The sequence below is a fragment of the Delphinapterus leucas genome, chromosome 2 (genome assembly GCF_059928025.1).
Source record: "Delphinapterus leucas isolate spDelLeu-1000000601 "Yukka" chromosome 2, BTC_Dleu_Yukka2, whole genome shotgun sequence".
Classification (NCBI taxonomy): Eukaryota; Metazoa; Chordata; class Mammalia; order Artiodactyla; family Monodontidae; genus Delphinapterus; species Delphinapterus leucas.
Window position 1 is genome coordinate 10543942 of NC_143130.1, and position 27011 is coordinate 10570952.

At 36.6% G+C, this 27011-nt stretch overlaps 1 protein-coding gene across 1 annotated transcript in view; it reads right to left on the bottom strand.

Annotated features, from left to right (window-relative positions):
• The window catches only part of GPR158 (G protein-coupled receptor 158), a 326439-nt gene that overhangs the window by 137221 nt on the left and 162207 nt on the right, over positions 1-27011 (bottom strand). The window contains exon 4 of the mRNA XM_089906217.1: positions 16370-16606. Coding sequence (XP_089762343.1) covers positions 16370-16606 — 237 coding nt within the window. The remainder of the gene's footprint in view (positions 1-16369; positions 16607-27011) is intronic.

Consider the following 27011-nt stretch of genomic DNA (forward strand, 5'->3'; position numbering starts at 1 on the left):
ATTGAGGCCTAGCTGTCCTGCCACCTTGCTCAACCATTCTGCCTGTGAAAGTTGTTTTGAAATTTTAAGTTCAGGATCTGAAGGGCCTGGTATATCACAAAGAGAACAGCAGGTCAAGAAACTAGCAAATGCTCCCAATTAGAATCATGTTTGTAGCTGACACAAGTGACTGTATGGTGGAATTAAAGGATGCCAAGGTGACCTTTTAGCCGAAATATATCCAGACATCCTGACCCGTACCTGCAATCCCAGCACTGTGCATTTATTTATTTGGTTCTAGCCTTTTTAATGTTTAAGAGTTCCTTACGAGGACTTCCCTGGTGGCACAGTGGGTAAGAATCTGCCTGCCCCTGCAGGGGACACAGATTCAAGCCCTACTCTGGGAAGATCCCACATGCCGCGGAGCAACTAAACCCGTGCACCACAAGTATTGAGCCTGAGCTCTAGAGCCTGCATACCACAACTACTGAAGCCTGTACACCTAGAGCCCGTGCTCCGCAACAAGAGAAGCCACCGCAATGAGAAGCCCACACACCGCAACGAAGAGTAGCCCCCGCTCGCCGCAACTAGAGAAAGCCTGCATGCATCAACGAAGACCCAACGCAGCCAAAAATAAATAAATAAATTAATTAATTTTTAAAAAAGAGCTCCTTATGAAAAGACAAACACCCCTGGAATATATAGCACCAATAAGCAAGGCACTGAGAGATGGGAGAAGTGGGGATGGAAACTGGACCAGGCAGGTGCTGTATTTTAAGTGACAGCCAACTTTTTCAGTAAAGGGCCAGAGAGTAAATATTTTAGGCTTTCCATGTCCATCACAGCTACTCACTTCTGCCACTACAGTGTGAAATCAGCCAGAAACAACATGCAGATAAGCAAGTGTGGCTGTATTCCAATAAAACTTAATTTAGGGACACTGAAATGTGAATTCCACGTAATTTCCACGTGTCATGACACATTCTTCCTCTTCTGATTTTTTTCCCCAAACAGTCAGCAGGTAATAGTTTGCTGATCCCTGCTGGATTAGGAAATAAAACTCACAAAATAAATCTCCCTAACTTCAGTTCTAACTGGGATATATCACCTATAACTAGCTAATGAGCTCCTGAGACAGAAATGGGTCAAGATGCCACACAACTATAATATTCATGCTAAAGTCTTCTATTAATAAAATATGCCCTTTTCATTGAATTTGGAAGATGTTGTTCATTTAATTATGGATAAAGAACGTCTTGCGCTATGACCTCAGGAGTACCTTTAGGCATTATTTTCTCCATTTGTGACTGAAGATGCTAATTACTGTTATTTCTTTCCCTCCTGGGCATTTCTCTCAAATTAATTAATGGTCACACATATTAATGTTGTAAATGTACTAAGAAACTTGGAGAGTGATCATTTTGTAAGTACACTTAAGAAAAAACAAATGGACATGAAGCAAGATGCGACATGCAAAGTATTTGTAGTTCCTTGAATGATAACCATTCAGTTAACGTAGCTACCTATGCTAATACTTCCCATCTTTTCAACTTTCTGTCTTTTCTTCTTTTCAAAAGAACTTTAGGGAAACGTCTGTGCTGTCCTCTTTGATCCAGGCTCTCAGCAGTCCTTTTATGTGCACTTGGACATCCCCCATCCTTCCCCTACAGTGGCTACTGCCAAACTTGCATAGTATTCTCAAATCTCTACCCCACTCTATTCAAGAACGCTCAGTAAATGACCTTATTCCAAATCTCAGACAGAAAGTTCAAGCTAGAATTTCTTCAACTTTGTTGCCTCAACCCCAAATTATTGATGTCTACTTCATCAGAATCACCATTTCTCTAGTCTCAGATACAATTAAGATCTTCTGTCCAAAGTCAGTATCTCCACCTGTACTCAGGATCCTCTTCCCTTCTGTTCTCATGGGACCCCGTTCCACATTTCTCTGTATTTTCAAACTTCTCTTCTCTCATTTCTCTAGCAGTTTATAAACATGTTCCCATCTTCTGAGATAAAACTCCCTCAACCCTGAGTCTCCTCTTTGGCCGTTTAGTCTTAGCATCTTTCTACTTACCTTAGAGCCAAGCTTCTTGAAATAATGCTGTACATTTATATTCTCTACTTTTCTATGTCCAATCCATCTCTGAGGCCACTACAATCTGACTTCTCAGAAACTGCCCAGGTAAAAGTTTTCAGTAACTTCATAATCATCAAATCCATAGAGTTATTTTCATCTGGAATTATTGCAAATGCTGTTAGAGAAGGACCTAATAATGTATTTTTCTATATGACTGGACAATTATTCTTATACTATTAAATGCAATCTCAATCAAAATCCCAACAGGCTTTTGCAATGAGTTTGACAAGCTTTCCCTAAATGTTAAACATGGAAGAGTAGAGACTAAAAATATCCAAAAGATTTTAAAGGCTAAGACGACCAGCTACCAAACAGTTAAGTCCCAGTAAAACTATCGTAATTAAAACAGCATGACATGGGTACAGCAATAAACTATTTTAGGCTTCATTTTCTTCGTGGCTCTGTATTATCTGCTACTGTTAACAACTCCCTCTCTTTTGAATCCCTCTCTCTTCGTTCCTATAAAATTTCCCTACTGGAGTTGGCTCATACCTCTCACTCCTCTGTCCCCTTTCCTCTTTCCTTTTCTTCTATCTATTCCAAAGATACTGGTTCAAATGTCTTCTTTTCTTACTGTAAACACTCCCCTGGGAAAGCTCAGAATTTGTCATGGTTTCCACTATCACTGTCTGGCCAACACTATTTCTCTGCTCCCTTCCCAAATAAGATTGTTTCAAGTTTTAGATAACCATGCTTTCTCTACTTCCTCAATCATTACAGAAGGGTACACTGCTAAGGTTGCCAATGACCTCTGTGTTGCCAAATTCGTTGCATACTTTTTCCACTCATACTATTCTATCACTCTGTAGTTTTCCCCACAGTTGGTCACTCTCTCCTTCTTTTAAATCCTGTCCTCTGGGAATTCCCTAGCGGTCCAGTGGTTAGGACTCCATGCTTCCACTGCAGGGGGCACAGGCTTGATCCCTGGTCAGTCAGGGAACTAAGATACTGCATGCTGTGCAGTGCAGCTGAAAAAAAAAAAAAATACTGTCCACTTTTGGATTCTGTAATATGACTCCGACCTGGCATCCCTCTAATCTCTTTGGCCACTGAATTATTCAAAAAGAGTTTCTGTATTTTACTTTTTCTTCAAAATGTTGAAGAGTTCAGTCTTGAGCATTCTCTTCTCTTTCTTCTTTGTACATTTCCTAAGTGGGTAATCTCATTGTCACAGCTTTAGATTCCTATGTCTCCCAGCTTATAACTCCTAAACTCTAGCCTAGACTCCTGCACTCAGCTTCCAACTCATATATCTAACTGCCCACCTGACATCTCCACTTTGACTTCTCACAGGTGGCTTAACCATCAGGGTTGCCAGAAAAATAACTCATATAAACAAAAAAGGATGTTTTAGTATTAGTATGCAATATTTGTCATAGACGTATACTAAAACATTATTCATGGTTGATCTAAAATTCAAATTTAATTGGGCATCATGTTTTTTATGTGCTAACTTGGCAACAATAGCTGAACTTATGTCCAAAATGGAACTCTTGATTTTTCCTTCCCTTACCCTTCAAACCACTCTCTTTCCAGTGTTTCACTTTTTTTAATTTTTTTGGCCACACAGCACGGCATGCAGGATCTTACTGCCCCATCCCAGGATCGAACCTGCTCCCCCTGCAGTGGAAGCTCAGAGTCTTAACCACTGGACCGCCAGGGAAGTCCCCATATTTTCTTAATTTTAGTAGACAGCACCACTTTTTTTTAAAAAAATTATTTAATTATTTTTGGCTGCGTTGGGTCTTCATTGCTGCGCACAAGCTTTCTCTGGTTGTGGTGAGCAGGGGCTACTCTTCATAGTGGTGTGTGGGCTTCTCATTGCAGTGGCTTCTCTTGTTGCTGGACACGGGATCTAGGCATGCGGGCTCAGTAGTTGTGGCTCGCAGGCTCTAGAGCACAGGCTCAGTAGTTGTGGTTCATGGGTTAGTTGCTTCGCGGCATGTGGGATCTTCCTGGACCAGGGCTCGAGCCCGTGTCCCCTGCATTGGGAGGCAGATTCTTAACCACTGCACCACCAGAGAAGTCCTATAGCACCACTCTTTACCCAGTTCCTCAAGCTATAAACCTGAAGGGATCAAATTTGATTTTTGTTTTTTCTTCACCAAATTTGATTTTTGTTTTTTCTTCACCTCTCACATCAAGTTCATCAGCAGGTCCTGTCAATTCTATCTCCAAATGTATCTCAAATTAGGCACTCATCTCCATCCCAGGGCCACCGCTGTGTCTTACCTAGACTAATTCAATAGGCCTCTTATCATTGCCCCCACTTTTACATTGCCCCTTACTAATCTATTCTCTGCAGAGCACCTAGAGAAATTCGTTTAATACCTAAATGAGAGCATTTATCCCTCTGCTTCAAATCCTTCAGTGGCTTCTGACTGCACTTCAAATAAAATAACACACTTCACTCTGGCCTATAGAACTCTGAATGCCTGGCACCTGACTCTCTCTGAGCTCATCTCTCTCCACTCTGCTATGATTCGCTAGCCATGCTGCCCTCCTTCACTTACTAGAACACTCCAAGCTTCTTCACACATTGGAACCTTAAAGATGTGGTTTTTCTCTTCCTGGAATACTCTCCTGTCCTTGTTCTCTGCCTCCTGGTTATCCTTGAGACCTCAGATTAAATGACACTGACTCTGGGACATCCTCCTAAACAGTCTTCCCAACCCCATTATCCTCCCTCATTTTACTCTGTTACTTTCCTTCACAGTACTTACCAGCACTTACTAATTTATTTACTCACTTATCTTTGCCCCACAAGATTTTGAACTCCAATCACAGGATCACAGACCATCCTGTTTTGTTCACTATCCATAAACAATGCCTGGGAACTCAGTGCACCCTCAAAAAACATTGAATAAATGAGTGAATGACTTCCAAGTTTGCTTCTATGGTGCCAGACCCATATGTCTAACAGCCTTTGCCAGCTCCACAATTTATCTCAAGTGCCTATAGGATAAAGTCCACAATGCTTCGTCAGGCTTTTCAGGATTCATACTGAAATATTTCAACTTCCCTGAATGTATCCTGGGCTCTGTAATGTCTTTGCATACATGTTTGTCTCTCTGCCTAGCCTGTCCCTCTTACCTCCTATCCGTCTGACCAGTGAAATGCACTTTTCAAGATTCTTCCCATGTGTCCCATCTTCTTGGAAGTCTTCTCACACCACCCTCAACCACTCTTATTTTATGCTGTCATATTTTGCACATACCCCCATTAATGGCTAATATTTACTGAGCATTTTCCACACGTCATTAGCTGTAATAAGTTTATAAGCATTCCACATACTTTAATCTTTACCATAACCCTATGAGATTTATTATTATGAGACTCATTATTATTAGATTTATTATTATTGTCCCCATATTACAGAAAAGGAAACTGAGACAAAGAGAGGCTGGTAACTTAACCTAAGGTTGAGGAACTCCTTTGTGTGAGGCCAGGAGAGGCACCTACATAAAGGGACTCTGGAGCCTATGACCTTAAAGACTATTCCCTACTGCCCTGCTAAGCACTCAACAAACTGTAGTACTTGTTTTCGTATACCTTATATTTCCTTATATTCATTTCCCCATTAGATTGTGAGCCTCTCATGGGCAAGCCAGTATCAAAATCATCTTTTAAAATCTAGCTAAATGTTCATGGAATAGTTACTAAAGGCCTTAGTTTATAATTGTGCAAAGTACTTTGCCTACAAGATACTTGAATGGGCTTTAAAAATGAAGATCTAAGGAATTTAGAAAAGACAGATTGGTCTCTCAGAATATTTTTCAACTGACAAGCAATTCAGTATACTAGTACATTAATTTTTAAAGTTATTTTTAGCATACTTCATATGTAACTGGCTTTACCACTCAAATAAGCATAAGTAAATGTAAGTGTCTCAAAACAGGAATGGAGCTTTGGTAATCATTAAGCATTTTATGTCTCTTAAGGCATACACAAATATGTTATATTCACTCTAGCTGTTCTTTGTAACTCATAATTAGTGCCACTGCCACCGGATGGAGTAGGAAGTTATTTAAATGATATTTCTTAAGAAGCACAGAAAGAAAGAAATCTCTTCAGCTAAACTATTTGTTTTCCCATATGTACCCTAACCACCACCCTGACATTCATATACATTCATAGACATACACACATATACACATATACCCCTAAATCATTACATATGAGTTGCTCCTTGGGTTAAAGCATTAAAGGATGCCATTACAGTGCAAAACTGGGGACTTCCCTGGTGGTTCAGTGGTTAAGAATCCACTTTCCAATGCAGGGGACACAGGTTCGATCCCTGGTCGGGGAACTAAGATCCCACATGCCGAGGGGCAACTAAGCCTGCGCACCGCCACTACTGAGCCTGTGGGCTCTGGAGTCTGCACGCCACTCTAGAGAAGCCCATGCGCCACAATGAAGAGCCCACACAGCCAAAAGAAAAAAAGAAGTGTCCTGTGAGTCAACTTAAAAAAAAAAATTGCAAAACTGTGTAGTAACACAAATGAGCAGAGACAAGGAACATATAAATCCATTTAAATGGTACCACGTAAGAACTTAATTTATTCAGTTAACTAGTAGGCACCTAGCAAGAATGACACATAGGACATGTAAAGGTTTGATAAGGCATAAGGGTATGAGGAAAAACGAAGAATGCATGCAGGCCTAGAACTTGGATTACTACATTGGGGCCAGAGTTGGCGAGGTCCACTTTTTAAAATTTAAGAAAAAATTGCACTGTAAACATATGACAGATAGTATAGCACAGTAGTTAAGAGCAAAAATGCGTTATATAGTCCTGAACTGGTAATCCTAGATTCCCTAAGTAACAATGAATGGGTTTCTTAAATTCTCTATGCTTTTGCTTATTCAAATATAAAATGAGGATAATACCAACTTACATGGTGGCCATAAGAATTCTACTCCAAAGTCACAGCCTATTGTTTTATATATTTCACTCTGATCACAGCACTTGCTAGCCACCTGATACATTCTTCTTTATTTCTCTTTTATTGTCTATGACTACAAGCCCCCACTGGAATATCAACTCCGTAAGAGCACAGATATTATTTGTCCTGTTCAGCACTGCATTCCCAGTATGGGTAATAGTTCCAAGCACTCAATAGATGCTCAGCAGATGGATGATGAATGGAAAGAAGGAATGGAGGGAGGCAGGCAGAAAGGGATAAAATGAGAAAAGAGGAGAGAGGGAAAGATGAAAAATGGAGAGTACTAAAATAAAACTTCAAAAAACGGTGGAAATGTGCTGATGAACTAAGTAACTATATTAAAACCATTTTCTCCCATCATTTAGTATTCTACACGATCACTTTTATGGCCCCATATTTAAACGCATGGATGACCTAACCCAATTTTGAACACTTAATTGTTCCCAGTTTGTTTGTACTATAAATAGCACTATGATGCACATACATACACCTATGACTATATTTGTAAGTCCTTGTGCACCTGTATGATTTCTTTAGTACAGACTTCTAGAATTGAAACTACTGTGCATTTTTATGTTTATTACACATAATCCCAAACCTCATCCAAAAGTTTCTACCAATTTACACAACCATCAGCAATGTATGGGAACACCTAGTTGCTAACATCTTCGCCAACACAGAGAATTATTATTGTTATAAAAGTACATATCATTGTTTTCACTTGCCTTTTGTTATTACTCATGGATATAGAGTATATATATTTTATGTTGTTGTTGTTTTACAAACTGCTGATGGATATTCTCTGCCTATTTTTCTATTGGATATTTTTCTATTTCATATTGATTCCTAAGAGGGTTTTGTCTGTTTTTAGAGTAAGAATGTTAATCCTTCACTATCATATCGTACCAAAACACTTTTCTCCAATTTGCTTTTTAATTTTGTTTTAATTGTTTAAATGCGAGACTTAGTCCTAAAGCTCACCCTTTACAATTCGAAAGCCTAGTGACCAGAAAAAGTAGACATTCCTTACCGCTAATAAAAGTAGCTTTAAGGAAAGGTAACCTACAAACGAGTTAAATAATTTCCACAGTAACAAGAGGAAAAAAAGATTTGAAACTCTAAACTTGAGCTGGGAGACTAAGCGCTACTCAGAGCTCATAAAATATTTTCATGTTAACAAAATACATTGGGGGATACAAGTTGTGTGCTGGAATAAAGGCCGTAATTTTTTAAGATCAAATTTCTTAGGGTACTTGTATTAATATACACCACACATATTTCTCAGAGGAAAAGTAAAAATGAATAAGAGTTGAAGGCATTACATTCTATTTGAAATACACTTGCCTTTAAATATTTAGGGAAAAGCACCTGTCAAAATACATTTCAGACTGTGTCAAGTTCAAACTACTTGAGAACTGGCTAGTAAATTATGGAATGGGATAACTCCTAGTAAATCCATTATATCTTGAATAGATAGAGCAGTTCATCATCTGTAGAAACCCTGAATTTTGATATAATTCTTTAAGAAGTGGGTCATCCCTAGACAAAACGGTTTTATGGCCGTGCTTACCACAAAGGCCCTCCAACATCCTATATCGGTAGTTTTTCTTCCTTCACTTGTCCCCTGAGCCTGATACTCCTAGTCAAGGAGTGACAAACATGTGGTACATATGTCATTAGTTTCCCTGATAATACCCATGGCTGCTAAAGTTAGCCAATAAAACAATCACTTCTCAGAATAAATCCATTTGCTGCATCAGAACCCTTTTTAACACAGTGCTCCAATAAACTGATGGGAGGTGGCAATTGTGTTTTAGCTCAAGCCCCACTCATCATTAGAACGATGACTAATCTTACTTAAACAGTATCTGTATTTTAAACAGGAAGGCTTTAAAGCCTGGAAATCTTTCAAGACTAAAATGTGTGAAGCCCTAACACTTTGGGCAGAGTGGCATTAATGTTTGGAATAGAGATGCTTAGCGTATGCTTCCTTGATCACATGCTGCCCTGCACCTAATTGTAATGCTGTGGCTGGGCCTTTTCAGGCTTCTTATGTCCTAAAGAAGATCATTTGAATGTTAATTCAGAAAGCATGATTATACTTCTCTAACTTTCAAGCCTAGCACTTCAAGTTTCTTCATATATATGTTTAAATATATTTCATGGAAAGAAAAAATTATGCAAATAATATCAGGCATCATGTTACAAAATCAACCATTCCATTACAAATGATATAACTTTTTACTTAATTCTTCTTACCCCCCCATAAGAACAAAAGTGTAGAATTAAAAGTTTTGATACTTTCCCCTTTGGTAACTCTTAGAATGGTCCAGAAATCCTTTCAATGAATGAGTCCTTACATACACATAAGACATAAAAAAATTTATCTCACATTAGCTAGTATGACAAGCTTCCTATTTGTAGATTCAATCCCCCCCCCCCGAACTGCTTACTACATGAATCAGCCTTGATTTTAGAGTATATACACTATTGCTGTTGTTGTTTTCCAAATTCTTGAATGTCCCCATTTTTACATAAGATAAAAGCCATTGAGAGAGACTAAGTGACTTGCTGATTAGGTATATAACTATGCAACCTTAGGGTCACATAACTAGAATATGAAATCACTAGGATTTGCCTCAAGCTTTCTGACCCCGAACCTTTGCAAAAACGGAGGTAAAACGTAAGGAACAATTGTACAGAGATTAAAAACAGTTGGATTTTAGAATATCAGGAAGGTAGGGTACAGCAGCTTAGACAGCGCTAAAAACTGGAAGAGTAAAATGGAAGACAAACTTAAATAGCTTCTCAAAACATAGAGGAAACACTTAAAATACAATACAGTGAGAACATTTTAAAAAAGAAAGTCTGGAGACCCAACCTATATTTAACAGCAAGTCCTAAAAGAGAAGCCTAGAAAAACTAGAGCAGAAGAGGTAACATACGAACTAACACACAAGAGACTTCCCAGTATCAGAAGAAAGCTCAGTCTGAAATTTGAGAGTTTGGATCATATTTTTTGCAAACGCAATGAAGAAGAACCATATTATGATGGTAAAAGTAAAGAAAGAAGTCAATAAGCATTCAGATGGGAGATTTTGTTCCATAAGAGACAAAAAGTGGGCAATCCTGGAAATTGTCCAAAATGTTCAGTTCTAAAAGATAAATGAAGCAGCAATAGTAGAGCTTTAAAAGAAAAAGACAGTAATCCCCAAGTGCTCCCCCTAGCCAAGGGGCTGTCCTGTAAAAGCCACAGTTGGTGGGTGGGAGTTCAGATGTAACATAGGTACAAAACTACCGTTTTCCAAACAAACTATTTGAAGATATAGATATCTAATAATGATAAAAGATTAGTCAAAAGTCAGAATTTAAAGGCAAAAAACCACATTTGGAAACGTCTTATGATAAGTAACTAAACCAAATAAACATCTAGGAAGAAGACTAAATGATAAATTTAAATGTAGTGAGAGCCAAAATATATTAAAGAAGTGCTTTTCCTTTGAAACTAATGATGGCTCTTACTGAAAATTGATGCAAATTAATCATAGATTAAATTTTAATAAAATGGGAAGGGGGAAATGAGGAAAAATAAAAGTACCAAATTTCTCATTCATATTCAATAAAGGGGAGTGAAATATTATTGTTGTGATACTGTGTGATATTTTATTAGTTCAGTAGAGTTAAAATATCTGGTAAGAGTGAAGATCAACATTGTAGCCCTTAGGAAAATGGAAATTGAGGGAAATATTGTCTACTATAAATTGACAGAAATATACAACATCATCTTATGTTGAGTGTAGTAGTTAGCCAGTATTAGAACAAGGTTTAAGAAAAAAATTTGTAAACCACTATGGAACTTCCATAAATACCCCTATAGCTAGCTGCATTGAAGGTACTAGCTCTTGGTTTCTAACCATTCTACTCCTTTTCATGTATTATGCTGCACCTCCCTCCCATAAATAGAAAAACACATCCTAAAATTCATGAAAATTCCATGAATCTTAAGGGACCCAAAACGACCTTGAAAAGAAGAATAAATTTGGAGGCCTCACACTTCCTAATTTCAAAACTTACTACAAAGCTACAGTAATCAAAACAGTGTGATCCTGACATAAAGGCATAGACCAAATGGAACAGCATAGAGAGCCCAGAAATAAACCCACATGTGTGTGGTAAAATGATCTTCGATAAGAGTGCCAAGACCACACAACGGGGAAAAGATATTCTCTTCAACAAATAGTGCTGAGAAAACTAGGCACCCAAAAGCAAAAGAATGAAGTTGGGCCCTTAACTTACAACATATACAAAAATTAACTAAAAATGGATTGAAGTCTGATAAAAGGCCTAAAACTATTAAAATCCTAGAAAAAAAACACAGCAGGAAAGCTTCATGATATTGGCTTTGGCAATGATTTCTCAGATATGACACCAAAAGTACAGGCAACCAAAGAAAACGTAGGTAAACTGGACTTTATCAAAATTAAAAACTTTTGGGCATCAAAGGACACTATCAAGAGAATGAAAAGACAACCCATAGGATGGGAGAAAATATTTGCAAATCATCTATGTGATAAGTGTAATATTCAGAATACATAAAGAACTCCTACAACTCAGCAATGAACAACCAATTCAAAAGTGAACAAAAGACCTGAAGAGACATTTCTGCAAAGAAGATATACCAATAAGCACATGAAAAGATGCTCAACTGCCACTAATATCTAGGAAAATGCAAATCAAAACCACAATGAGAATTCACTTCAGATTCATTAGGATGGCTATTATAAAACAAAAACAAAAACAGAAAATAACAAGTATTAGTGAGGATGTGAAGGAATTGGAACCCTCATGAATTGTTGTTGAAAATATCAAATGGTCTGGCCTCTGTGGAAAACAGTTGGGTAGTTCCTCAATAAGTTAAACACAGAATGACTGTGTGATTCAACAATTCTACTCCTAGGTTATATACAAATAACTGAAATCGGGAACTCAACCAAATACTTGTACACCAATGTTCACAATAGCATTATTTACAATAACCAAAAGGTAGAAACAACTCTTTCAACAGATAAACAGATAAATGAAATGTGGTAAATACACACAATAGAACATTATTCATCAATTAAAAGAAATGAAGTTCTGATACATGCTAAAACATAGGTAAACCTTTAAAACATTATGCTAGGTGAAATAAGCCAAAAACAAAAGGACAAACAGTGTATCCACTTATATATGAGGTACTCTGAAAAAACAAATTTATAGGGGCAGAAAGTAGAATAAAGGTTGCCAGGGGTTAGGGGAATAGGGAGTTGTTTAATGGTTACAGAGTTTGGTTTGGGATGATGCAAAAGTTCTGGAAATGAATAGTGGTGATGGTTGCACAGTGATGTGAATGTACTTAATGCCACTTAATTGTACACTTAAAGATGGTAGAAAATGGTAAGTTTTATGTTACGTATATTTTACCACAATAAAAAAGTAATACATCTCCCTTTTTTTCAACAAAAAAAGCAATAAAACATCATAATTAGCCTAGTAGAATTTCAGCCACACTCTACATTAACACATCTGATTTTCCAAACCAAAAATGAGCAGTTATAAAATCACCTGTCAATTAATTTCTAATTTAAAAAAATAACTATTACAGGCCTGGAAGGGAAAATACAAACTGCAGTATGTTCACTTTAAAAAATGACTATCACTATTTTTTCCAAACCACTAAGCTCAAACAAAACATGCTAAAATTTACTAAGACTAAATCAAGCAAAAGATTATTTTCAGAAGTGGAATAAGCTGCTGTTCCAGTGTACCTTCTTTTCTTTCAAATTTTCACTTGAAAATAAATTGTACTAACACTTCACATTATTAAGCTGTAAGAAACTATGCTCTCTCTTCAAAATAGCTAATAGAAAAAGATGTGACTTGTCATAATATTTGGTAAAAAAAATAAAAATAGAAATAAGTTCCAAATATTTAATATTCAGAATCTTTAAAATACTGTTGTAAAAATTGCTGTTGCTTTAGAAGAACTTACTGGGTTTAAAATCACTCACAGTTTATTGACAGATTTAATCTTTAACCCAGGGCACAAAGGCAAATGTATACAGTTATGTCTCTAAATGTTTGTGCAGAGTAAAATTTAATTTACTCTTTGTGGCACTGTATCACCAGCCTCACCCCAAAATATAGCAGAATCTAGTTTGTGTTGTTTAAAATGATAAAATGTTAAACTAACCTTCGACCAATGATTGTTGGTACCTACCAACTGCAGAGTTGGTATTTTAGGCATGAGCAAACCTCATTTAACTTAAAATACTCATAATTAGACTAAATTATCTGGTTCCAGAGTCTGCACACTTGTCCGCAATGTTACTTCTATATTGCTACTAAGGTTTTTTTCTCTTTTGTCAGAATAGATGTACACTGACCTATTATGTGGTTTTTGTTCTTTTAATTATCAGTGGGTAAAGAATGTAATGGGAAACTCATAAGGAAAACATCAACTTTGCTCCAAGAGGGGTCATCAGTTTTTTGCTTAATCCAAAGAAATGTTGCAAAGACATGTGAAAACTTTAAAAAGCAAAGCCAAAGTCTACATGCCCTAAACATGCAATCTCTATCCTGGAAATGGTTTATCGCTTTTACAATTAATCCATTGCTTTTGGTAATTGAAATAGGAAGATAAAATTTCATGAAACAGTGAACATATGAGACCTATGTTCACTGACTTTTTAAACTTCTTTCCTAAAAATATCTCCCCCTTATGTCACATTCTGTGAAAACCAACTGATTCTTCAAAAGGTGACCATCTTAAAACTAGATAATGTCTAATTTATGTATTCCAACTAGTTTGTATCTACAGAAATTTCACCAAATGACATGTAAAGATATCTATTCTCATGATAGCCCTGTAAAGCAGCATTTCATATGAAGGTGCAGAGAAATTCAAAAGGTTAATAACTTTAGAAATGTTAAGTAACATTACCATAGATTAAGACATTGGTCTAGCAAGCACTATCTTAGTTTTTTAATATCCTGTGTAATATTCTACCTTCATATATCACTAACTCAATTTAGCACAACAATCATTAATGATTAAAATCAATTAAAATTCATAAAGAATTTTGTGGTATCCACTGTGTAAATGAATTACATTATATAGAGATACTTCAGAGCAGTTTATTAAATAGACCTTTCAATTCTACCTGCTCTGCCAGTGATAGGCTTTTTAATAAGCAATTAATTTTATCTAGGTAACGGTGGTTAGATATTTCCCAATTCCATTGGCCAGCTACTTTATTATATATACAATCTAACATATAATACATATTTTGTTGCAAAAGAATGACAAGTATTGGTTAAATGAAGAGCAATTTGCCAGTTTGCACCTTTCTTGCTGATATAAAGTTTGATTCTAATTTGTTGTATGCTTCTGTTAATGAAACTATTTAAAATAACTATTAAAGTCTATAACATTAACATAATGGATACATTCTCCTAGAATCTCAAAAGAGGTGGGTTTTTTTAATGTTAATTTGAGGCTTTGTAACACATGCCATTCACAGAGAGTTGTTTTCTTTTTTTAATTTCTAATGGGAACACTTTATACTTTCAATGAGTTCTGTAATCTAAACCAATCTCTACAACTGTGCTAACAGGAAGGGGTCATACAAATTCAGAAAAGGTGGAAACTTCAAGTTTTGTTTTTCTTTTCAATGGTACAAATACGCTTCTGAAAGCAACAGAACCACAAATCTGACACAACACCGGCTGCATACAGTTAATTGGGTGACCAACTAAAGACAGCTCCCCAGAAAGCTTTGCCCTGAATATTTTGGTATTTCGTCCACCCCCAAGTCAGAAGCATACAAATGGTTATACTACTCTCTGATTCCTCAGAACAGAACCAAAGGACAGCCTCTCTCAAAAGCCATATAAGCTCTGTGCAGGACCACTATCATTCTGGGATACTAATGCAAGACCATATGTATGGTCATGAATAAATTCATTCTTCAAAGTATAATGTGCTCAGAAACAGTTGAATCCATTTACCCTTTTCAAATATGGCTAAGAGAAATTAAAATGAAATACAATAAATATCATAAAGCTTTCTACCTAGGAAAAAATTAACAATATATTGGGAACTGGCAAAATAAGTTCTTCTAGAGTCTGAAGAGATGATGTAAAAGAGTCCTTTAAGGCAATGAGGTACTTGAGCTTCAGGGTAAACAGGGAGAAACACTCTGTACAAGAAAACGTTATAATAAAGTTTCACATTTTCAATTCCTATTTCTCCTGCGAAGCTGAAGAATATAGCTTTCACACTCTAGTCCAATCATATTATAGAAAGACTTCTGCTTATGAGATATCATCTCACACCAGTCAGAATGGCCATCATCAAAAAATCTAGAAACAGTAAATGCTGGAGAGGGTGTGGAGAAAAGGGAACACTCTTGCACTGCTGGTGGGAATGTGAATTGGTACAGCCACTATGGAGAACAGTATGGAGGTTCCTTAAAAAACTACAAATAGAACTACCATATGACCCAGCAATCCCACTACTGGGCATATACCCTGAGAAAACCATAATTCAAAAAGAGTCATGTACCAAAATGTTCATTGCAGCTCTATTTACAATAGCCAGGACATGGAAGCAACCTAAGTGTCCATCATCGGATGAATGGATAAAGAAGATGTGGCACATATATACAATGGAATATTACTCAGCCATAAAAAGAAACGAAATTGAGCTATTTGTAATGAGGTGGATGGACCTAGAGTCTGTCATACAGAGTGAAGTAAGTCAGAAAGAGAAAGACAAATACCGTATGCTAACACATATTCATGGAATTTAAGAAAAAAGAAAAATGTCATGAAGAACCTAGGGGTAAGACAGGAATAAAGACACAGACCTACTAGAGAATGGACTTGAGGATATGGGGAGGGGGAAGGGTAAGCCGTGACAAAGCGAGAGAGTGGCATGGACATATATACACTACCAAACGTAAAACAGATAGCTAGTGGGAAGCAGCTGCATAGCACAGGGAGATCAGCTCGGTGCTCTGTGACCACCTGGAGGGGTGGGATAGGGAGGGTGGGAGGGAGGGAGACACAAGAGGGAAGAGATATGGGAACATATGTATATGTATAACTGATTCGCTTTGTTATAAAGCAGAAACTAACACACCATTGTAAAGCAATAAAGATGTAAAAAAAAAAAAAAAAAGGAAAGAAGAGGTCAGTCCAAAATAAAAAGAAAGGTACCTTTCATAATAAAAAGAAAGGTAACCAGGGTACCTGGGTTTACCTTTGCTTTGCGAAAGCGGTAGAGCACCAGCATGCTCACGCAGTCGAGCAGCACACACAGGGCTTGGAAGGAGATGATAGCAAGTCGCAAGTACTTATCCTCCTGGACAAAGCAGGGGCTGTCATCAGCACAGTAGGGGCAGCCCTCCCTGCAGGGCAGGCAGACATGGGCTTCTTCTGACACATCCTTTGCATTTCCTGCAAAATGGTGATCCGGACCCCTTCCTGAAAGTTCCAAATAAAACCAGTGTCATTGCACCTCTGAGGTAGGTGAGACTGAGTACAGAGTCAAAACACATCCTCACGTCTTCATTCCTTTTCCCTCTTATTAAAGACCTTTCATCAATCTTCTTGCTAGAGGAGAGAGTTACTTTGTCTTTAGACTCAAACAAAATGTTTTATCCTTTTGATTAGAAAAAAAACTGTCTTTCAGACTAATTCAGGAAAATTAGCAAAAATGGAACTAAAACTCCTCAGAGGCAAGGAACAGTTTTCTAAGTCTTTTATTTCACTATCTACCACGCACCAATGGAAACTCCCTACAGCACAAATAATATTCCATAAATATTTGTTAAGGAATTAACAGAAGGAAGGGTAAGAAAGTTGTGTCATTCTTGTACCAAGTAAATATACACAACACTTTGTAAACTTCTTGACCTAGATGGCACAGAACCCAAAATAAGACTCTGATTGCTCCTTAATCCAGCAGGGATCTCGTCTACCAAGCATTAGGTCTAAATTGGATAAAATGGTACTTAATCAACAGTTGTTCAGTGCGCAATTGCCTGATGAGGATGCATCATTTGCCCAGAATACAATCCATACTTACAGGCTCTCACGTAATTTCCCACTCTGCACACCTATAGGACATTTCCACACTATAATCTAACTGCTGCTACTGACCTCCCTTTAACTTTAGATTCTTCTGTCTTAGTTATCAAACTTAACATAGCTCTGAAGCCCAAGAGGTAAGAATTTTCTTTAAATGTTGAGTTGAGTTTAGCATTGATAAATATCTAATTAATAATACATACTTAAAAAAAAAACCCAAACCTATTTCTAACCCTGACCTCAACATGAAAGATATTAGTAAATATATACCCAGTTTAGTATATAATACAACCATACAGCTCAGTATATAACATAACTTTGATTGAGGAATTTGGGAAAGAAGTTATTCTGGTTAACACCATTTTAATAACACAAAGTCTAACAGAAAATCTTTATTACTTTCATCTCTTGTTGAAGGTTCACAGTCTTTCTAAGATATATTTTTGTCTTCATTCCTTCCTTAATAAATACAATAGCAAACATAATTGAATATTTCTTTGTTGATTCAGGATACACTGCTGTTTAAGAGTCTTCATTCTGTTACACACTGAAAAGCATATGAATTTCAGTGTCCAGCAGACATGGTTCCCATCCCTAGACAGCTCTGAAACATTAGGCAACTCACCCTACCACATCGGGTCTTACTTTATTTATATATGAAATATGAATTGCTGTGGGGATTAAATGAGATAGTGTATGTAAATCACAGTGCCTTGCTTTCTCTTCTCCAAATATGGGAGACGCAAAGAGGAATTAGGAATCCACTGGTGTCTTAAAGAAAGGCACTACTGATCAAAAACAAGGAAGTTACAAGAAACAGCTGAGATACGAAGGGAGTCAGTGGGAATGACAAGCTCCATTGCAGATAAGTTAAATTTGACATCCAATTCATTGTGCAGGAGAAATATACAATAAGAAATGAGAAATAATACAAGAATGGAGTGTGGGAGAAGAATCAGTGTCCGTGAAAGAACTTACAGAGAACTCTGGGAGTAGATAAGGTATTGATCAGGAACTGCAAAGAGGAAGAAGTTAAATAGGTAGAAGTTTTCACAATGTCAGAGAAGAAAACTGGAATTTACTGGAACATGCTGGAATGTGATCAGAGAGGATGCCTGAGGAAAGACTATGAGGTTTAATGATTATTTCATCCTTCACTGACCTTTAAGACAGTAGTTTCTGGAGAGTGGTAGAGATTGAAATTAGGTTGTCAGGGCTTAAGGAATAAATATGTAATAAAATAGAATACTGTTTCAGTAAATGTTCCATTGAATACAAAAGGCAAGAAAAGCTCATGGTTAATAGGTATAATAATAATGGGGTCAAAAAAAAGGATTTTGGTTTTGTGTTTTGTTTTCTTCCATTACAGGTGAGATCTGAACATAGCTATAGTCAGCAAAAGGAGGCACTGGAAATTAAAAAAAGATTGAGAAGATTGGTAAAGACTTGAGAAGTTAGGATTGGAGGTAATCAAGAGCATAGTTGGGGAAATTAACTCTAATAATTGATGTCACTTCTTTTAACACTAGAAAGTAGAGGTATATTAAAGATATTTTAAGTATTTTTTATAGAGAGGAGGAATCAGTTCAAAATCATTTTGATGTATTGAAGAAAGAAAATGCGGAAGCTAATCTTGTAAAGTCTTATACTTCTTAACAGCTCAGGTAAAGAATATGTGTGAAGGTGGCCAGTTTTGAGTATGAAGACATGAAAGATTAAGGCAGCAGTTAAACACAAGATGACCAGTTGGATCACCTGGCAGAAAATGAACCCAGTCTGGATAAGATGGTATGATCTACTGGGAAATCTAGTCAAGAGAGTTTTTTTATTTTCTACAATTTTCAGTAGCACAGAAACGAATGGGGAAGATAAAGCAGTCGAGGGGAGAAAATAAAGAGGATTGTGACAATGGCATTGCTGGGGAGAAGGAAACCCAATACGAGGCTGTGAAACGGAGCTGCTGCCTTTACTCCCTCGGGGTAGCCAGTGCTCAGTCTTCCAGGGGCCTCCTGCGTACGAGTCAATCTAAGGGATTAAACAGGAAAACATTTCCCCATCATCAACCTTACTCATTGGTCAAGGGTGGCCACCAGAGTCATTAATTTCCACACATTTCTGGGTTACAGACTCATGAGCCCAGAGCAGGTTCCTGCACCCTGAAAAATTACTTCAGTGGTGCCCACAGCAGAACAGAAAGTCAGAAGTATGGTCTGAGGTGCCAGTCTGAGGCAAAGAGTAGCACAAATGTACTTATGCAAAGCTGTTCAAAGCTTTCAGAAAATAGTCATGGCAATGGCTAGAGTAAGAGGTAGGGCCAAGCGGCATGTGAAAGGGTGAAAAACAGGTATGTAATATAGATACAAACTTGAGGAATAACAGGCACACAAATCAAAATCTATGAAGTATGAAAACCTAGGTTACTAAGAAAACAATGAATTAATAAACTCTTGAGTAAAAAGTAGAGAGTCGTATAGGTGAAGCCAGAAAGAGTCACTGTACTGAGAAAGATTAAGAAAATTGTCAAGGATTCAGATGGTCTGATGAGGCTGACAAAAATGTCAAGGGCTCTAAGAACAGATGTGGAAGACAGAGGTCAGGATTTCCCCTTCGGGCCAAGATGGAAGAATGGGGATTGAATTTACTTTTTCATCAGAAATGATGAAAAAATGGGCAAAATATTTAAAAAGTAATGGTTTTACAGACACTGGACATTTGTAACAAAGGATGGTGATTCCTAACAAGTGCAAACACTCTTCAAATAAACCAACTACCATAAACAGAACCACAACAAAAGTTAAAGCAGTAAAGAAAAAGTATGTACAGAAAATCTTTGTTTTATGAAATAGTCCTTCTGAACCCAACAGGTAGCTAAAATCTGAGGTACATCCAGAGTTTGTGATACACACACACAAAAGATGGCTTCTAAGTGCCAAAGTCATACAGAATACAATTTGAATGGTGTCCCCTAGATTTGAAGAACATGCTGACCATAAGCTGGACTTAGAGAGGTCAGCAAGCCTAGGACTAGTAGATCTCACAGACAACTCTAATTACGTTGTTAAACACTTTCCTACATGTTTACAAAGCAAATTACTCTGCAGAAGTAGTTTATTCTTGCCTGTGGTCCTTTTCTTTCCTTTACAATACACGTCTAATCCGTTTCCTAAAGATAGTAGACAATGCAATGAATTACTCCCAGTTTAAACTATCACATTTAAAGAGTAGAACCCGGGGAATTCCCTGGTGGTCCAGTGGTTAGGAGTCTGCGTTTCTACTGCAGGGGGCACAGGTTCCATCCCTGTTCAAGGAACGAAGATCTCGCATGCCATATGGCACAGCCAAAATAAAAAATAAATTAAATTATATTTTAAAAAATAATGAGTAGAACTCTCTCCAGTTCCCTATTATACAGATTGTAACCAAATCACAGTATGGTGAGATGCTCTAATAAACTAGGCTGATCAAACTATCCAAAGCTCAATGAGCTTTAAGTCATCACCAAAGGAAAAACCTTAATTTCATGTTAGGAAAAAACAAAAGGCAAAACAGTTTCTCTTCTCAGACTTTGCCAAATTCAACAACTGATATTTTTAGAGTATTGTCAAAGACCCATAAGGCATTCTGCAACACTCTAAACATTTGGGTTTAGTTATTGTTTCCTTTTCATAAGACATATCCAAGGATTAAAAAAGAAAAAAATTTCTCCTGCAATTAAAAATGGAGTACATTCTCTGTGAAATTTATTTTGTGTATATTAAATGTATATAATTAAATTCAATACATATATATTTTTTTAATTAGACTCTCTTTTCTTTCCTTCTTTCTTTTACTAGAAAATCTTATTCCTAAATCAGACTTATATACCATTTCTGCATATGAGAGAAAGATATACATTTCTTTCACTAATCCAATTTTGTTGCACATCTATCTTTTTCCTAGTTATGGCCCCCTCTACATTGGCATATTTTCTTGCGCATAAACCAAGGTTCTTTCATAGTGATCACAATATCCCCCAATTCTGATTTACTGGAGAGACTGTTACTTGTTTAGATTCAACCTGTTGAAGCAGAGAATGGGAGGTGGAATTCAGGAACACTAAGAATCTCAGACAGTCTGTTGTCCAAATGCAACTACCCTGCCCCATTATTCTCTTCACCATTATTCTCTATCACCTCGAGCTCCACACCAACACAGAGAACTTTTCACACCTGATCTACTCTGTCTCTGTTCACTTCCCTTCCTGCTGCTCCAAGCCGTTATGACTATCTTTAATTGCCTGTGTCCCTCTGCTGTGCTTACTGCTAGAGTTCCACACATCCATATGCTGAACCCAAATAAACTGTGAACTCCCTAAAGTAAGACTATGGTTTTATATTTTTATTTCCCAACCTAGATTAAAATTGCAAAAGACCCAACGTATACTGGGCTATAAAATACGATCATGAGTACAGGACATACCACAGAGAAGCCCATTATCTTCCTCAGGTAGGACTGAAATAATAGCTAATGGGTATTATGTCTACTGAAATAGTAATAGCTAGATTCAGGGTTGTAAACTGACATAATTCCAAACAATTCTATATTTCCTGATACAGGTAATACTAAGTTATGTTGGTTAAATGAGTGTTTCAATATTCACGGATAAAAAGCAATTTGTTAGAAGATAAATTATGATAACATCTTATCCTTTGTGCTCAAAATAATCACAAGATCAACTCACAAACGTCAAACAGTGAAGTGCTGCCATGAGAAACTTCCTCTCTAATAATTGCCTTCACTTTATTTGATTATGAAAAATCATGATTCTATAAGGGACACAAAGTGTTAAAATGGAGAGAAAGCAAAACTGAAAGTCAGAGATTCGATTTCTAAAGCTCAAAAAAGCTAAAATTAAGGATAGAGCTTTTTACGTTTAACTGTTTCCTGTAGGACACAAAGCATGATTAAATAATTTTCTGGTTCCAAAAATATTTTATTAATTTAGGCTGAAGTTCTCTACCTAGAACAAGAGAATACATGCAATTAGTAGAAGTCACACTGCTACTAGATAATAATAATGGGCTTTTTGTTACTCTACTGAATGGCACTTTAAGTTTATGATGGTTTAAAATTTTAAGTTCCTAGAGAACAGGACTGTGATTTATATACCTCTTTATATACTCAGCACCGAACACAGTAATTTATACATACTGGATAGTCAGGAAATAATTGATAATGATAAAAGTGATCTCTCAAAAGAATAAATTAATCGACCTGTAATACAAATGTATAGTTGAAAATAACATTCAACTCAAATCTTTGTGTTCTCAAACCAGTTATGCATAAAAATTATATTTTTCAAGATGCTAGACATAAACTAGAAAGATACATTAAGAATATAAGCTATTACTTAATATTACTGTTTAGAAATCATCTTGGATGATACTTTGATTCTGAGCAACTTGAAACATCCTCCATGCATCCTCCAGAATCCCAATCTGCTTTGCTAAGGATTAAAAACAAAGTTGATACTTGGAACTTTCAGATGAAGCAAATACTTCCTGAAGACAAATGGCAAACATGAAGAGCTATTAACTTGGGCAATAGGAGGTTTTCAGTTCATTATATGGGTGATCAAATACGCTGCCTTGAGCAAAACTATAGACGGCATAGGGAGAAGGTTACAGTAGCTCCACAGGAGCACTGGTGAATCTAAAACATTCACCTGTAAACAGGAGACCATCAAGATAAATTGTGACAATTCGTAAACAGTATGTTAACCTATTTGCTTACCTTAATTTTTTTACATTGACATCAGAAAAACATATAACCTCTGGACATTTATACCAAGTTTTAGAAAGATTATATATAGAGAGACTATTGTATAAAAACTATAAATTTGGGCTTCCCTGGTGGCGCGGTGGTTGCAAGTCTGCCTTCCGATGCAGGGGACGCGGGTTCGTGCCCCGGTCTGGGAGGATCCCGCGTGCCGCAGAGCGGCTGGGCCCGTGAGCCATGGCCGCTGAGCCTGCGCGTCCGGAGCCTGTGCTCCGCAACGAGAGAGGCCACAGCAGTGAGAGTCCCACGTACCGCAAAAAAAAAAAACAAAAAAAACCCTATAAATTTAAAGAATTAAATGACCAATAGATTTTCAAATGCCTTTTAAATTCTACTTTTCTATACATTCCAAAGTTTCTTTAATGTGTATATAATTTTTATAATAAAAACTAAATATTTAAAACCAGGACCCTCTAGATAGCAGTGAGCAACAAAGTAAATTTTGCTCCAAATCCCAAAGGCCTAATTAACCCACCAATGCTACAATTACTGAAAACTTTTAGACCTCTGAAATTGTGAAAATTCTATTTTTGTAGCTTTTAATTTGATATAATTTGAAATGCACAGAATAGCTGCAAGAAATCCGTATAAATGGATTAAAAAGATGTGGCACATACACACAGTGGAATATTATTCAGCCATGAGAAAATAGGATATCCTGCCATTTGTTTCAACATGGATGGACCCTGAGTATGTTATGCTGAGCAAGGTAAGTCAGATAGGGAAAGGCAAGTACTATATGATATCACTAATAGAGAATCATACGTGGAATCTAAAAAAGTCAAACCTGTAAAACACAGAGAGTAAAATGGTAGTTACCAGCTATAGGAGGTGGCGTGTTAAAATTGATGGTGTTTAAAACTACAAACTTGTAAGGAGTAGTAAATAAGCCATAGCGATCTGATGCACAGTACAATGAATACAGACAATAATATTGTACTATAATGATGTAATGTGATAAATATTGCTTCAATGGCAGTCATATTACAATATATAAATGTATCAAAGTAACACACTGTACACCTTAAATTTACAAAATGTAACAAATTTATCAAATATAAAAAAGAAATCCTATATATTTCTTACCCTGATTCACTAATTATTTACATTCTACAGCATTTACTTTATCATTCTTATGTTCTCAATATAAAACTGATGTTTAAAAATGTATATGTATGCTATTTTTTTCTGAACCATTTGAGATATTGTATCTCTCTACCTATAAACACTTCAGCTTTTATGTCCTGAGAAAAGAGCATTCTCATACAAATGCACATTACAATGATCAAAGTTGGGAACCTTAATACTGATGAAATTTTTTTTAATGAACAGTCCATATTAAAATTTCATCAATTCTCAGAGTAATGTCCTTTGTAGCTATTATCTATCCAGGATGAAATCCAGGATCATGCATTACATTTAGGTGCCACATCTCTAGTCTCTGATCTGAAACACGATTAAATAAAAAAGTATTTTTTCTAGTCTCCCAAAACACTTTTCTGATCAGTTTGCAAATTTTGCTGAGTTTTATAAGGTTTTTGTTTTACAAACTATGATCAGCATATTTTTAAGAATGTACCATACAGCAAACATACAGCTGTTGAAAAATAATGTATATTAGGGCTTCCCTGGTGGCGCAGTGGTTGAGAGTCCACCTGCCGATGCAGGGGACACGGGTTCGTGCCCCGGTCCGGGAAGATCCCACATGCTGCGGAGCAGCTGGGCCCGTGAGTAATGGCCGCTGAGCCTGCGCGTCCGGAGCCTGTGCTCCGCAGCAGGAGAGGCCACAACAGTGAGAGGCCCGCGTACCGCAAAAAAAAAAAATGTTTATTAAATGCATATAATAAATACTAAATTATATATCTGTATGTTACTGTTGGCTACATTTTTTACATGAAATAATACAAAGTGCAATACTTTACATCATTAAATCAGGAAATAAAGATTATTTCTTAGTGAGTCCTTCATTTTATGCTGTTCTTTTAAATTTTGTACTGCTTATGATATTCTAATAAGATTAGGATAGTTAACACTATTAACAATGCCTTTCTAAATATTTCACCCCATTTGGGGATTTTTAAAAAACTTCTATTGAAATAAATTAGACAATTCAAAATAACCAAAAAAATGAGGAGATACAGTTTTAAATAATGTGCTTAGACATCCTATCTTATGAAATCTGAATTTCAGTTAACAGTGCTATCATTCCCATAGACAATGGACTTGAGGACATGGGGAGGGGGAACGGTAAGCTGGGACAAAGTGAGAGAGTAGCATTGACATATATACACTACCAAACATAAAACAGATAGCTAGTTGGAAGCAGCTGCATCGCAAGGGGATATCAGCTCGGTGGTTTGTGACCACTTAGAGGGGTGGAATAGGGAGGATGGGAGGGAGGTGCAAGAGGGAGGGGATATGGGGATATATGTATACATATAGCTGATTCTCTTTTTTATACAGCAGAAAGTAACATTGTAAAGCAATTATACTCCAATAAAGATGTTTTAAAAAAAAAATAGTGCTGTCATTCCTACTTAGCCACACCTGTTTCCACAAAAAAGTTCAGCAAAGAATAAACTGCATTACTCATTAATTAAAAGTTGTCCTTATACATAATATTAAGTAGAAATATCTTAAACTTTTTCCTTTAACAAGGTAATACCATCCTTTTCCTTTGAAGGGAATTGCAAACGGAATTAGAAGGTAACATTAGAAAACTCATGTGGCAAAATTCTATTTGAATGCCGGCTGCCAAAAAAAAAAAAAATCACATTGTGTATACATTGAGAAATTTCATTTGTCATAAAAATCCAAGTGGTAATTTCAGTCACTGCTGATGAAACACTAAAACTTTTCAGAAGTTTTCTTAAAATACTAGTTTTTAAAAATTTTTCTGAAGATTTAACAAATGAACAAACTAAAGGGGAACTTCTCTCCTGCTGCTCCTCCTCTATTTTTTTTATAGAAAAAAAATACATCTTTCTTAAACTCTTAGATTGATACCCCCTGGGAATAAATTATAGAAGTGTCAAACTGGTACATCAAAATGTATTTACCTTTTTTACAACTTGTGCACATATTTCAAAATGTACCCCAGAAAGTTTTCTTCCTATATTTTATGGAAGAAAAACACTGAGTTTCTGATTTAGAAAAGAATGAGGAATGAGTTTGAGGGGGGAGGTGGATTGAAGCAGAAATTATATATTTCAGGTCTTCATAGTATAAATATTATGTGGAAATATCACTATTGTATTAAGGGTTTTGCTGATTAAGACACTTAAGTGCCAGAAGTATAAACTTGTGTTTTCACAATAGTAAAAACACAACATTTGGACATTTGAGTATCTGGATAGAAACCATACCTACCCTTGAAAGCCTGTTAAACCTTAAAGCTCTTACATTTGACCTAATTTACTAATATTGGACAGTGAGTTATATTTTACTCAAGATTGCCCTCATTTGTTGTTTGCGGGTATTGCAATATGTTCTGGGAAGATGATGGGTCTGTCCTAGCTTAGAAACCTCGCTTTTTTACTCACTTCTTTTTCTCCAGTTCTAAACAATGTCTGGCACAGAGGCAGTGCCCAGTAATATTTTTGACAGATGGATTTTCAGACACATAAACCAATCAACAAACCAGCTGATCAGAGGTCCCTTCTTGGAGGTGTTGTGGCCCTCAGTGCTAGGAACTGGTTCAGGCAAAAGAAGCTTAGAGCTTGGATCTTTGCAAGACCAGCCCCATGTGTTTATATGTCACAGTCCCCCCTTCTTTCCATTCAACAGGCATGAGAGAAAAAGATAAGTCACAGACAATGAACATAACTCAGCTGGAAGTAACAAAGAATCAAGTCAGACAATGAGGGTTCAGCATTAGCTCTCCATACAAATAATGCTCATCTGACATCATTATTAGGGTAAACATCTTCTTCTTTTCCATACACATATCTGATTTTTCATTAGAACTGGAGGGAACGTATTCATCAATCAATGTT